The 15,845-nt window shown below is 35.3% G+C and overlaps 1 protein-coding gene across 1 annotated transcript; it reads right to left on the bottom strand.

The window, feature by feature from the left end:
• Nucleotides 1-2,688: 2,688 nt before the first annotated feature.
• Nucleotides 2,689-5,726, bottom strand: LOC127412138 (homeobox protein SIX2-like). The gene is made up of 2 exons (XM_051648263.1): nucleotides 4,860-5,726; nucleotides 2,689-3,672 (listed from the first exon to the last, which is right to left on the bottom strand). Exons 1-2 carry the CDS (start codon nucleotides 5,417-5,419, stop codon nucleotides 3,357-3,359), a joined length of 876 nt encoding a protein of 291 aa, XP_051504223.1. The 5' UTR covers nucleotides 5,420-5,726; the 3' UTR covers nucleotides 2,689-3,356.
• Between the last annotated feature and the right edge of the window lie 10,119 nt (nucleotides 5,727-15,845).

Genomic DNA, 15,845 nt, shown 5'->3' with positions numbered 1-15,845 from the left:
AAGGAAGTGGTTTTGTAGTAATTTTTTATATATATAGATTAAAGGAACTGTTCGCGACTAAGCTATTATGACATTAAATTATATTTCCACAAAACGCAATAATTCTGGTTTGGTTACTACAAATATGATTATACTATCGGCGCGTAGTGCGGAATGCAATTAATTCTGCAGTTACAATGCGCAGAACCAAGCTTTTTGATGAGCCAAAGAAGTGAAGATTTCTTACTTGTAAATGTCGTATAGGCCTATGTGAGAATTCTTCATATGAAGTGACGCCCCGGATTTTAGTCTATTCATTGTATACTATAGCATTAGGCTCTACATAAAATTCTGTTGGCATTAGTTTTTAACCTAATTTGTCTGAGGAGACGGTGTCAATAAGAAATGTGCCATTGTCATCATGAAGAAAACTCACACCTGTAGCGTCGTATTTGTTACATATGTAAATATACTACTAGATTAAGGCAATATATATATATATATATATATATATATATATATATATATATATATATATATATATATATACATAGTTACAGAAGCACCCTTTCCTTGATTGTATGCTGTTTTTAAATTAACTTGGGCGTATATAAATTGTGCTTATTTACATAAATCACGCTGGATCGCCCATTTTGTTAACGTGCATTTCTAGTGAATGGATTCAAGGATTAAAAATCGCTGTTATTTGAATGTAGTATAGTACAGATAGGCTTGTCTATTTGTATTTGTAATTTGAAGTCACTTTAAGCATAAAGTTTCATGAATGCATTGATTAAAATAGACTAACATAAATATGACAAAATTGGAAAAATATGTTCTTAAGGATGTTATCAGACAACCGCAAAATGTATGAGCCATCTGTGTCTTCAGAAGCTACAGTAAGCCTACAACACTACAAAAATGGTAATTGTCGTATAATAACATGAAGAGCAATTGTAATTGTGTTCATCGACATGACATCCAGAATTTACATGATTTATCTTTGTTCATCATAGGCTACATAACATAATAATTAATGTAATGTAGGCTACCCACTTTTTGATATTGCCTATAAAAAGTAAACAGATGACGAAAGAACAGAAAGAACAGAAAACGTGGTCGCTTAATCTTAGTGTTCACGTTATCTTTACCTTTAAAGCCATGTATTTTGTGCAGGTATGTGACTAACACACGTGAGTTATGAATTTTTATTATAATTTTGAATAGTGTTATATTTAACAAGACGTGTTATTTTGTTCCTCAGTAGGCCTGTTTTCCATGACGCTGGACTACGAGCAGACGGTCCAAAATAATCTCTATGAGTGCGTAAATTTAGTGAAACACCAGTCCGCAACACTAGTGATCGAAGGCAGTTAATGCAAAATTGCAAGATTGTTAACCGTCATCCATTGGGTTTGTTGTGTTGAGTCATCTCCCCATAAACATACTTTCCAGGAATAACCCAATTTATTAGATTGCATTTAAAAAACAGAGAGTGCTTGTTAGTCTCACTATATTTTATGTTTCTTAACATCTTATGCCCGATTTTATGACCTCCCCGCCTCTCTGACAACATACACAGCGCAATACACATTTATTGAATTTTAGAAAAGGGCACGGACAGCGACAGGGTTAACGTAGTGTTCTCGGGGATACAGACCTTTTTTTGAGCATACTAAAGTGCGCCAATCTGTATTTGGTGTCTCGTAGGCCTGTGGGCCTACTAAAATAAATAAATAAATAAATAAATAAAATAAAATGGTTGCCAAGAAAACTCACTTTCGTTTGCGTTTGGTTCCTCTTACAATAAGATCATTTATATAATATTTTATAAAATATTTTACATATTAATGTTCATTAGGTTGAAATAAAAACCCTGATATAAGGCATATGCAGAGAAGCGATAGATGAAACATCACAGATGGTTTTTTAAGAGTAGCCTACTGTAATTATAATACTTATTGCAAATGTTGACCTCGGACCTCACTAGTTAGAAATTAGGTATCTGATATCATAAATATTCTGAATTTTGAGTAGTTCTCGTTATGGCATTGTAAGAGAAGAGAAGAGAAGAGAAGCTGTTTACTTTAGCCTCATCAATAATTTCACAGAGCTAATAATAATAATAATAATAATAATGTGAAGTTATTCAGTAACTATTATTTTCTTTTAATGAAAGGATAAAAAGTTAAGATATGAAAGCATACAATTATTTATCGCAACATTAATTGGTGACTAAATAAAATGGACTGATTCCACTATGCTGAGAAGGTGTATACATATAAACACTTGGGTCTTGGGTATAGGCTCTATGTTGTGCTCAGTCACGAAAACTGAATGGCGACATTGGAATTTCTTTGGAATATCATATAAATGATATACCCGCTTGTTGTTCACACGTCAAATTTCTTTGCAATGACAAAGTAAAACTATTTATTTGTTTCAGGTATCGCTTGTACTTGGTCTATCGAAATTCAGGCATGAAAGAAGCACTAGAATCTAGAAAAGTCATGTAGGCTGTTTCAAAGTTCAGGGGTTAATACTGTGGTGTGGGGTGGTCAAATATTTTATGACTAGTCACATGACCTCCAGTAACTTCCACATTCTTGCATTAGCTGTTATAATTCAATGATGTCCAAAAGCCTAATCTGAAGCTCAAATCAATAACATTCTAAAACTGTTCAATTTTTTTTTTTTTTTTATAGGCCAACCATATTACCAAACATATTTTCATTTACAGTTGTAAATAGTGAAGCACACGATCAGATCTGGACACCTGCACAACAAACCATTGCACAACATTCACAACAAACCCATTCAAACCATTTTTCTTTGCTTACTAAATGCACCTTAATTTTATTGTTAAGGGTATATGAAACTATGATGGGTTGGAGTTTGTAGTTTATTATTGATCCCAAGTTAACATACAGTCGCTTTCCAAAAGTAAAATACAAATTCAGATGAAAACATATGCTTTATAATCGCTCAAAAACATGTTGGCAGTAAAAACATTTCATAAAACGAAATCCCATAAAAATTCAACTATGTATGGCCTTTTTAAAGAAAATGTAAACAACCAGAATATGCGACTGAGGCGCCATGGATCAATTGCAATCTAAATAATAGCGATATCAAATAATATTGATATCAACAATTAAGACGTTTATTAGCTGTTTATTATCAATAGACCATGGCATTACATTCTAGAAAAATACCTCTCTCAAGTCCCTCCATATCTGCTTTGCAAGTAGGTCAGCCGACAAACATCCACTTTCTCAAACTCTCAGTCCATTCCTGATCGCAATCGGCGTGTTATACGTGTGATACTTTACGCTAATCGTCCATGTACAAGCGTCCTTTTGAAAGGGTCCATTTGTTTAAGAGCCAAGGTCGACCAAGTTTGATGACATAGGGTTCAGTATAGTGTCGTGTAATGTGTGGTGATGGTGGTGCACGGAATCTGCACTAGGCACCGGGATGGCGCTGGGACCAGGTGGAGGTACGAGGCCGTGAATGGACTGCAGCCCGGAGTTTGACGTGAGGAGCAAGGCCGGGCTTGACGAGGTGTGATCTGGGGTACCAGACGGCGTTTTGTCGTCGTCGTCGTCTGAACTTCCTAAAATAGTCTTATTTCCATTCATGGAAGACGTCAGTGGGTTGTGACTGTTTGTGTTCGAGTTCTCGTTATTTTCCCTGTGAAAAGGATCATTTAGGGTTAGACACATCAGGCAGCTTGATCCAAAACTACCAGTTTAGATATTTAAAATTCACACAACTGATGCCTTGCATTTATTAAAACAATGTATCTGACAGTTTAAGAGTAACCAAAATAACTACATTAATACTGACGTTTAAAACACCACTCGCACAACAACAGTTAAATAATAATAATAATAATAATAACCATATCTGCAACTGCTGAATATACATAGATTTAATTAATATATATTATTTTAATTACTACGTCACCAGTGGTCTTTTATTCTCTTAAATGTTTATTTTTTTCTTAAATCCCCCCAATTTTTTTTAAATACATTGCATTGTTGCTGTTTTTGCGTATTTGTTTTATATTGTAATGAGTACTGTTTTGTAGGCGTCAAAATATTTCAATTACAATTACTTTTTTAGGAAATAATTAAAACACATAAAAAAGTAATGTCAGTATTAAGATAGAAAACACATGGTATTCTTCTACTTTACACAAAATCAAGAGCAAAAATAGTAAAGAAGTGTGTGCCTGTACATTTGAATCTATGTCAATAGTACGATTTATATATAAGTGCTGATATTAACATTTTATAATAAAGAAAGTCACATGTAATATATAAGCGCGTTAATCCCAAACATGATTTATGTAGGCCTAATTATGTATTAATATGGATTGGAATGAAACAGCATGGATTAAAGTTAAGACAATGTCACTGACCGGATTAATTACCGATTCCTAATCACAACATGTCAAGTAAATGGTCTTTCATAAAATATTAATAAAGAATAAGTTTCGGGAAACGTAAGAGCTAATTTGATGGTTTACACTGTGGTTTCAGCTTGACTACCTCGCCTGCAGGTGAAATAAAACACCCGTTTAGAAAGAGTAATTTCCAACTGCAGAGATTCTAAACAAGAATAAGTATAAAAACTTTCTTTTTTTATTTATTTATTAATGCACAATTGAATAGACCAATACAAAGTCGACGAGCCTCCGTACTAATTAACATATGACTTATTTTTATGAAGTTGGATCTATCTATCTATCTAGTACATTTTCTGTGTGGGGCTCTGTTACACTCAATAAATATTACTCGAATGTATTTAATGAATGCATTTCAATTCCGTTTTAACAGATAATAGAATGTACAGTTATTATCGATGACTCGTACCTTTCTTTAGCCTCCGCTGCTCGGTCGCGTTGACGTCTGTTTTTAAACCAGTTACTGACTTGTGTTGTTGTAAGCCCAGTTGCCTCTGCTAGTTCCCTCTTCTCCCGCGGGGACGGGTATGGGTTATGGGTGTACCATTCCCGCAGCACGCTCCTGCTCTTTTCTTTAAAGCAGTAACTTGTCTCCTCGCCGTCCCAAATGGACCGGGGTAGCGGAAACTTTCTTCGGACGCGGTACTTCCCAACTGCCCCAAGAGGGCGGCCCCGGAGCTTCTCTGCCTCGATGTAATGCGCTTTGAGCCACAGCTGCTGCAGTTTCGGATGGTTGTGCGGTGAGAACTGGTGGCTCTCGAGAATCTTATAAAGCTCTCTAAAATTTGCCCTATGAAAAGCGACCACGGCTTTTGCTTTAAGCACACTCTCGTTCTTGTGGAGATGTTCGCAGGCCGGCAGAGACCACAAAAAGCGCCCGAGACGTTCAATGTTGCCACCCTGCTGAAGTACCTCGCAGACGCACGCCACTTGCTCTTGCGTAAAGCCGAACGTTGGAAGCATAGACATGGTTTCTCAGGAATAAACGGCCACTTTTTTATTTATTTATTTACGTCTAATTTAACGATATCGACAACAGTTCTTGCAGTATATTCAAAGTAGACCCTTGAGAGACAATTGTTTTTAAACGTCTTCTTGCGATGACAAAATCAAATCCCACTCCGGGCGAAGAGAGGCACAAAACCTTAGATCCGTTCAAGCATACATAATACACTGTATATCCATCTAAAGCACACGAGAGAAAGTTGTTCCTCCTGCGCGAGTCGCTCACCACCTCTTCTATGTCGTTTCAGCATAACGCACTCCCGAAGAAGGACTTCGCTCGCTTGTTTTAATAATATTATTCTAAGCTGGATAGAAAAGCGATTGTGTGAACGGTGATTGGTTGGTTATCTGACCCGGGGATGGTGAGGATAAGACAATAGTTTTAGTCAAATTATTTACCATGGTTACGCTGTCATTCAAGGTAACATGATATGCTTTGAGGTGGCTCCTTGGGCCGGCCGACTGATTATTCCCTTCATTTAGAGCCCGCCCACCGAGGTCGAAATATATCCTCTATTTTCCCTGTATGTTACATTTTTATCAGGGGTTTGACAGACACTTCTTGCAACCAAAGAACGCTGCTCTGTGAGGTAGTGAGGTAGCAGCAGTTGAGGCGTGAGCGCCGGAGCAAAAAGGCGCACCAGACGCTCTCCAAATCAAAGACCTGGAGTGTGAGTGGCCATAAGCAGATAATCCGCACTGCCTATGCAAACTTTTCACTTTGTGACTTGCTGATTAGACCAAAAATATGTAAACGTTTGGGAAACTCTCAGAAACAGGATTCTCTCAAATTTTCGCAGCAAATTAGGCTATTATTGGTGATACCACTATTACAAGTAATACAATCCCATTTTGACATTGGTAAACATGTTTGTACAAGCACATTTAGCATACGTTTCTTTTCTGTTTTCTTTCGTCTTCTTTTTTGAAACTCATTTGACATTTAATCGGCCAGTTGTCCTGTTATGCATTGAGCAGTTGTGGAGGATAAACGAGGGTGTATGTGTCTACAAGCGCACACGCCTGGAACTCAGGCATTAGTAGTGGAACAGGGTTGGAGGGCGTTTTTAAGTTCTATAGAGGTTTTAAGGGATACACGTAAGAATGAACTACTACAAGTAAGGGATATGAAACACTGCGATGGACGTTTTGCTGCCGGTAAGACAACACACTGAGTCACTGAAAATGCTGTTGATGAAAGTTCCTCGAAACAACAGCAAATATATTTTCATCCTTTCTTAAAGTTTTACATTTCTGTACATGTTAGCCTGTATACTTATTCTGACCATTCTTTTTAAAGGAGTAAAGCAGCGCCGACATTTAATAGCTCTAAAAAAGCGTCTGAGGCGCATCTTTTGATGCTCATTGCGCACACTATCATTGGCGTATCATCAGTCACTGTCTCTTTCAGCTCGTCTGAGCAATTAGACTGAACTGTAACTCAACGTGTACAGTGTCATAGAAACATGGTTCTGCTTTCATCTGGGACACACTCTGATTACAACCGAATGACACTCGAGACCACAAGAAAGTACAGAAAAATCACATATGTGAAATAGAAGTGGGGGGGAAATAAATAGCTGGCGCTGTTGTGACATGCCAGCCTTGTTAAAAGGGCGAGAGAAAGTTGCTTAAGGTCTGGTGTCTCTGTAGTTTTTAGATAACCTTGTACTGGAGCAATGAAGGCCTGTGATGTGGTTTGCTGGTAAGAGACTTTTAAAACCTGTTTTATTCAAAACGCTGCAAAGATACAATTCTGTGAAGTTATGACCATGGAAAGATTATAATCCTAAATCCATTCACTAATCTGAATACAAACCGATAATTTAAGATAAAATATCACAGGCTTCTGTTTTAATGTGCTATTTAAAAATGTTCCTTAATATGGTACACCAGCGGAATGCTATATATTGGGTTGGCAGTACAAATAGGCCTGTACTTTTTCATTAACAGACGAAAATATCAAAGTAATAAAACAAGAGATCAATGTTTGAAGAGATTTTATATTGTGATCAGCATCTATTCGAGGTTTAACGTGTTAATGATATTTAGTAGTAGCAGTAGTAGTAGTAGTAGTAGTAGTATATTGATCGACGTGTTTGTTGCTTGATACTGTATTGCACTGTTACACACACTGCAGGAAATATTTGTAATGAGCGACAGCTCAATCCTATAATCTACAAGCAATCCAATGCCAACCTCGGAGACAGAAAATGCCTTTTGAAATAAGGCTATTAATGTATGGCGCCTAAAAGTTTTATTTTTTAATTTTTTCTCCATTGATTATTGATGTGGAGCATTCCTTTGAGATTTGTGATTTAAACTAAATCAACCAGTATTTGATTTGGTGAACTGTTGATGGCATAAGATTTATATGATAAGAGTCAACAATATGAAACAATGTGACTTTAACAGCCAAAGGCTATAGTATAGGACTATGACCTAATTCTGTTATAATAACAACAAATCGCCTGTAGTTTACCAGTCTTTTCCATAATAACATTATTATATCAATGCAGTGAAATGCTGGAAAACAGAGAATCGGAGGGGTGTGTGGGGCTTTTTCGGCGGTGACGGTGGGGGTGATCAATGACAAGAGCCAAATCAAGGTACTCGTCTCGCCTTGACACTGTTTGTAAACGGCTTGTTTCCACGGATCATTTTGATCAGAGCTTCGTTGGACCTATAGTGCTCTTCTGCGTGGTGATTATTACAATGCTGATGAATGGGGATCGCGTTTCGTCTAATAGCCGCCCCTTGTTTTGACAACCTCCCACAGCTAACCGGAGAGCGCGCAGCCGCGACCTCCACTAATTGGACTGATTATTGCAAGATGTTTTTTCCTCTCTCGAAAGCGCAGGGTGGCGGCAGTACACGGCTGCTCCGTGGCTTGCCCCACAAGACCCGATGAGTTACATTCTTTCAGACATGTCATGTTAAGCGGGGAGAGAAAGAAAAAAATTAAACCCAGACGTTTGGTGTCAATGTGCGGTTTGATGGAAGAAAAAACAAGGCACACATCTTAATTAAATACTGAGATGCCATAACGTTTCCACGTGAATCGATAACTAGTAATAAATCATAAAATAAAATAAATCAAAAGAGTGTGCAAAGTGCTATCAATCAGGATAAATATTAGCCTATTTAAATCTTTGCTCACGAGGCCAAAACACCCTAAATAACTAGCTTTAAATTAGCTGCTACAAATTTAAATGTCCTAAAAAAAATTAAACAGTCCAAAGTTAGTCAACTTTTGTTTTAATTTCGACATAATATGCTACTATAGACCGATGAATCCCTGTATAAAGAACGATGTGCGTACTCTTAAAGCAACAAGTGCGTTTCTAAAAAAAAAAATAATAATAATAATGTGGCGTTGGAGACCGTGTAAACCCGTATCTGTAGCTTAATTAATATAACAAATTTGTCCATATCTGGTTTGTGCACGTATACTTCTTGGGAATTACGTACTTTCTGTTATGACCTGAAACTATTAGATATGGGTCTGTTTATTGCTGCACAACTTATGGCATGCATGACTTTTGCCCTCCCAGGAGACTGGGTCCCGCATGACTTGTTACAAGTGCGCTTGTCTGCTCCGTGTCTGTTAAAGGTGACAATAGTTGTCAGGCTGCACTGTCTGGAAGCTCATTTTTTTTTATGCGAATGCTGGCCATATTAATTCGCCAATCTTAATTCGTAATGACAAAAGCAGTAGGCTAATAAAGAAAAGAGCAGTGAAAAGAGATTATGTTGAAAATGTAAAAATAATAATCAAGGAACTAAAATGTAAAAATGTAAGGTAGATCTTGCAAAATACAAAGCAAGGATAATCTAGGATAAAACAATCAAGAAAATGTCAAACAAGGTCATTTAAATGCTGAATTTTGTCTGAAAATTATAGTCTAGTAGCCTACCTATAGTCATACTACATATATATATATATATATATATATATATATATATATATATATATATATATATATATATATATATATATATATATATATAGTGTGTGTGTATATCTATCTATCTATCTATCTATCTATCTATCTATCTCTCTCTCTCTCTCTCTCTCTCTCTCTCTCTCTCTCTCTCTCTCTCTCATATATATATATATATATAGTGTGTGTGTATATCTATCTATCTATCTATCTATCTATCTATCTATCTATCTATCTATCTATCTATCTATATATATATATATATATAGTGTGTGTGTGTGTGTATATCTATCTATCTATCTGTCTGTCTATCTATCTATCTATCTATCTATCTATCTGTCTATCTATCTATCTATCTATCTATAGATAGATAGATAGATAGACAGATAGATAGATAGATAGATATATATACACACACACTATATATATATATATATATATATATATATATATAGATAGATAGATAGATAGATAGATAGATAGATATACACACACACACTATATATAGATAGATAGATAGATAGATAGATAGATATACACACACTATATATACATATATATATATATATATATATATATATATATATATATATATAGATAGATAGATAGATAGATAGATAGATAGATAGATAGATATACACACACACACTATATATATATATATATTGTGTGTGTGTGTATATCTATCTATCTATCTATCTATCTATCTATATATATATATATATATATATATATGCCTACAATTGAAAAAGACTATTTTAGTCTATTGTCCATTTTAGAATTTTTAGGAAACTTAAAAAAAAAATAGTAATTTTATTTAATATTGCAAACTATTAGGTTATGCACAAATATCACTTCATTGTCTGCAGCAGTTTTTATTGGCCTACACTGGTATTGCATATGATGATTGGTTTCAGTTTTAAACATATGATGTCACCTGGAACACACTGAGATATTCCACATTTGAAAGAACATACAAACACAAACAAACACATACATAAATATTGTACTTATTGCTTAAAGTATTACAGCTGTTCAAAAAACAGTGCTGTTGTTGTTCTGGATCTAAATAAGACGTATGTACAAGACATAGATACAGTTTTTGACCTATTCATCTACTTACTGGAAGGACTACTGTCACCACTGTGATATACTATTACTCAAGAACATTTAACAGAAAGTTGTAAACCACCTTCATTTAAATTCAACCACCTTCTGTGGTTTACCACAGGTTACATTGGTGAATCTGTTAAAATACATACAAAGTGTGGTCCCGAGGTAGAAGGTGATGGGTGCCCAGATAATCCTCGGAGTGTTATTGTTGTCCTAATTAGTGTGAGTAAGCTTATGTGAATGTTCATCATCTTTTTATGTTGGTTATTGTTCAAAAATTAATTTAATTCCTTAAGGAAATGGAGGCTCAACGTGATGTGTGCTTTATGAAAGCAACCAGATGTACAGTATAGTGTTCATAAAGTAATGTTAGATCACAATTTTCTGTAACTATAATAATGAGGTTTTGGAGATGTTTAGGATAGAAACTACCCTATTTGTAGAATTACTACAGCAAGGCAATATGAAACCACATATTGTAAAGATTATGTGAAATTGTTTGCATTTTGGGTAGATGTGTGTACAAATGTTTACATACTGTTTGCTAACGATACTTGACCATGATTTAATGCAGATCCTCAGGTTAAAGAAACACCTGTAAAATGCAAACCTTTGATTGGGATCCAACATTTACAAAAGTGTGATTGATGTCATTTGTATTGTAGTACTGCATCACAATTGCATGGCATATACTCAGAGTCATTTTAGGCAACCTTTTAAATGAGTTTTATTTAAATATTAATGTTTATTTTAGCTTATTTTTCCTGTTGTACAAAAATGTAAAACAGAGTACTGTCTATGAAGTGAAAATACAGGACCGTATGTGGACCATATTGTGATAAATTATGATATATATATATATATATATATATATATATATATATATATATATATATATATATATATATATAGTTATGAATTATGTCTTTTTAATGGGATGTATTAAATTGTGTTTTGAGTGGATTGGGCCATTGAAAAGTAACTTATTGGTTGATTACATACAGTATGTTAAGAAAGGAGTTTTTTTCCACAGAGACCTTTTTTTCTGTTTGAACATAACTGGTTTTGAAGAGTAGGAACATATGTTCGCATAACTTGCCGTAGATTTTTTTTCTTGTTTCGCACTTCTCCAGGTCAGCATTACTTTCCATCAACACCAAGGTGACTGAGAGCAAGAAAGGTTTGATGGTTGGGCTGTTTTGCATTTGTAGACAAAATACAGCAGTGCAAGTATTTCAGACATGTGATTTTTTTTTCTTTCTGTGTTATGGCATTACTGTACTGTAGACTACCATTACATTTTGTTTTCTATAGTTTTCATTTTTTACATGCGGACAGCGAACAGCGCAAGAAAATGAGAGAGAGACTGCATGTGTTGTGGCATAAGAGTAGAGAACACCTTGTCTCAAGTGTACTATCATTTAGATGCAAGCAATAAAGCATATTTAGCTTTAATGATTTGCAAAAAGATGTTGAGAGTGTATCTAAAATACTACACAAATTCTTAACATCAGATATATTTTACATGATGTCAATAAGATACTGACCATCATTAGAACAATATTTCACTAAATTGTACAGACCAAAGCCAAATATTCTGCCGTCACAAGTCTCAATGTTTAACAGTTCCTAACATTACCATATGACATGCAGAAACAAAGCTGGCACACATGATAGACAACACAATGTGGTAATGTGACAAATTTAAACATGGCCTTATGGTCAATGCTGCTTTCATTTGAGCATAACAATAAGACATATTTTAGTGCCTGTATCTGCAGCACATTGTGTGTGCTCTTGCTTTGTTAGTTATGTTACAGGCACAATCTAAGGAAATTTTGTCAGTGGTTTTAATAAATTTGTATTTTATTTTATATGTGTATTTGAAAATGAATTTAGAGAAAATTTACACTTGAGACCAAACTGATTATACAAAATATATTTCAAAATATGCTATACCTAAATAAATGTCGGAATTCAATTTTGATTAGATGGTTAATCAGTCCATCCAATTAAAACAGCTAAATGAGATAAAGGAACTAAATATTTCTGTTGGGACAGAGTAGACAGAGTATTTGTACATTTCTGGATGATTATTCTAGACACTGAACCATGTCTGAATGCAGTCATGCATTACTATGGACAGTAAAAGGATACTGTTCAGAAAAGCAACAACTCTGCCATCATATGCATGACTGTGTGTGTGTGTAACAATGTGTGCAGCAGCTGTAGCAGAAGTTCGGACAGCAGAGCAGTCCTCAGTAGTCACGCATTAAAGAGGACTTTACACCTACAGGTCAGGGCAGATAAAACGCTTGGTGGCTGTGAGATGGTGCAGAGTAAAAATGTGTCTGTATAAGTTACAGATGGCCACAGGGAGAGGAAACAGCCTGCTCTACAGTTAAAATAGGCTAAATGATTTTTGTAATTTCTCCATTAGAATCCATTTTTAAACTCTGTTTATATAATATGTGAATCCTCCACAATACAGAGGCATTTCTGAAAAAGGATATACATCTGTGGTGATTAAGTGCAATAATAATCCCTTTTCAAGTCTGTCACATTTATTGAAAGTGTTCATATTGACATCATATTCCAGTTGCATTCAAAGTAAGATTTAATCTCAGGTAAAATTTGTATTTTTAGATGTTTGACAGTATACATTGTGATTCTTGTAAAATTGCATAGAAAAAGTAATTACTAACCTTTCATACTTAAGCAGCACTTTCCTCTGCATAGGCTTAAGATAAAGCCTGAGGACAGATTATTTATGTTCCTGAATGAAGCTATGACAGATTATCAACTGGAAGCATATAAAGAAATGAAAGGAGAGCATTTGGATATTTACTGTTGCCCAACATGCTTATGGCTTCCTGCAGACCCCTGCCTGAGCCTCACCTGAGGGAGAGTGGAACAGGGGTCAGGGTTTGGTCTGTGGGCCAGCCGTGGCCCATGCTGAGGGAGACACTACACCTAAGCCATATTTAAATCAACAATAGTAATATTATCAATAAAAGCAGAAAGACAGTCACCTTGCAGTAACTCAGTCCAGACAAGTGCCTAAGCAGCTGTTTAGAAGCGTCCTCTGAAAGGGAGGTGGGGGAAGATTGGTCTGTACTGGTGGAGATGTACAGTTCTCCAGCTCAGTCTACACTCTAATTTGGTTTTGATATGTTTATTTGATATGTTGCCCAGTACAATATTCGAATGCTACCCCTTATGTAGGCTAAGATATTTCCTCGAGTACTTCTGTTATAATGATGACAATGCTGCTTATTTTTTAAAATTTACTAACAGAAACTAGCATTGTCATTACATTAATACATTCATTTAGTGATTTTAAAAGTTTAAAGAACTGTATGTTCTTCAGTATAAACAGTCATTGGAGGGAGTTGTTGAATTAAAATAAGAAATATGATGTCAGTGTGGATGTTGTACATCTTGATTTTAGTGGGTTTTAGCATTTTTACATTTATTAAAGAAAGTTATATTATTATATTGTAGCTTATTAACTTATTTTAAATCATTTTAAGTCACCTTGAGCACACCTTGGAAGTTTGCTGAGGCCCTCTTTTGCTGAGGGATAATGTGTTGATTCCAGGGCCCGTAATAAGAAACACTCAACAGAATTGTTGAGTCGGCAAATTACAAGGTATAACTAATACTGGTATCGACATAAGGATTTGTTGCAATAACATCCCATTGCCACAGTGGTTGACCTCTAATATAATGTGAACAACAAAATCACATGAGAAGTCGGCATGTTGTTTCCGAGAGTTCCAGAACCCTAGGACAAGCCACATTATGCCGACTCACAAGTGGCATCTCCTATTAAACATTTTTGCATAGGCTCCGACATGTTTACCTTCCCTAGTGGCGTGACCAGAAGCGTGAAACCAGGAAGTATTCACGCTTGCATAATCAGTAGAGTTTGGCCGATAGTGGATTTTGCCAATACGATTATCAAGGTGGTGGAAACGACCAATAACCGATTAATCGGTAGATAGTTTTTTTTATTTTTATTGATTTATAGAATGATGAAACATTTCTTAGTCTTTCCTTACTATGACAGGCACAGACACTGATGCTACAAGAGTCCAAAATTAATAAAATCCAAAAAGAAGCTTAGTGTGCAACCAAAATCCCAATAACCAGAAAAATTACGATTTGGTACATAATGCTGGACTTTGAACTATAAACAAGCCCAAAATACACAGGGACTAATGCTCTATATGTAAGTATTTACAAAATGAATCTTTTTTTAGCCTATATATTCACCAGATGAAGAGTTTTGTATATATATATATATATATATATATACACACAAAGAAATGTTGGTGCCGGCCAACGTGTCCGGGAATAATAAAGTTTACCGGACAAATTGTAAAAAATCCAGTCATCTCATTTTGCTGTTTATTTTGCGCTATTTTTAACACGATGGACTATGCATAATAATGCAATATAATAATGACACACAATCAAGTCAAATGAACAATGAACATTTGTTCATTATAGCTGCTTTTCCATTAAAACAAAAACACTCATTATGGAATTAGAGTCTAATTCGAAAACGCTTTCAACAGGATGCAAAGCAAAAAAACTATAGCTTTTTGTTTACAAAGAAATATTAAAATAATAAATAGTTAGGTTATATCATATAATTTCTCACCTTGGCTGATATACTTGGCTCTTTTTTCTACACACTCTCATGGCGAAATCGTAAGGATTCATACAACTTCTAAATTTGGCTAATTCGTATGAAATCGTACGACTGCACTACAGCCAGTGATGCCGCTGGACATCGTTTCCATCTAATATGCGACAATTACTTGGTTCTATCACACACAACAGTTTCCTATCATGTTTACACACTCTACTGATCAGTTAGGTTTAGATAAGGGGTTTGGGTAAGGGCATAAAATTAATAAGCATGTCCTTAACGCCTCGTGCGTGAAACTCATGCTTAATTCCGCATTAGACATCCAGGCATTTGCACATGATGAAATCGTACAAATTTATACAAACAAACTCATATGAAATCGTATGAAATAGCCAACTCATAAAATATGTACAAATTTTCATGAGACTGGGCTGTTTTATTATGACTATTTCCTCTGATTTTTCATAGCAGCACAAAAGCGTTTGGCTGCCAAAGTGAAGTCAAACGTGTCCAGAGTTTCTCTACAATTTAAGATTAACATAATCCTGTGGTGTCCTTCTCCTCCAGAAGACGGCAACACAAGGCTGTTTTAATGTGATTCTGAAGTGAGAAGCTTCTGATTGCAGGCACGCAAGACGCGGGAATAAGGCAGTAATGCAGTCTGCATTTGCCA

This window comes from Myxocyprinus asiaticus, chromosome 21 (genome assembly GCF_019703515.2).
Source record: "Myxocyprinus asiaticus isolate MX2 ecotype Aquarium Trade chromosome 21, UBuf_Myxa_2, whole genome shotgun sequence".
In the NCBI taxonomy this organism is placed as follows: domain Eukaryota; kingdom Metazoa; phylum Chordata; class Actinopteri; order Cypriniformes; family Catostomidae; genus Myxocyprinus; species Myxocyprinus asiaticus.
Note: the sequence above shows the minus strand (reverse complement) of the source record. Positions and strands in the feature narration are given on the sequence as shown.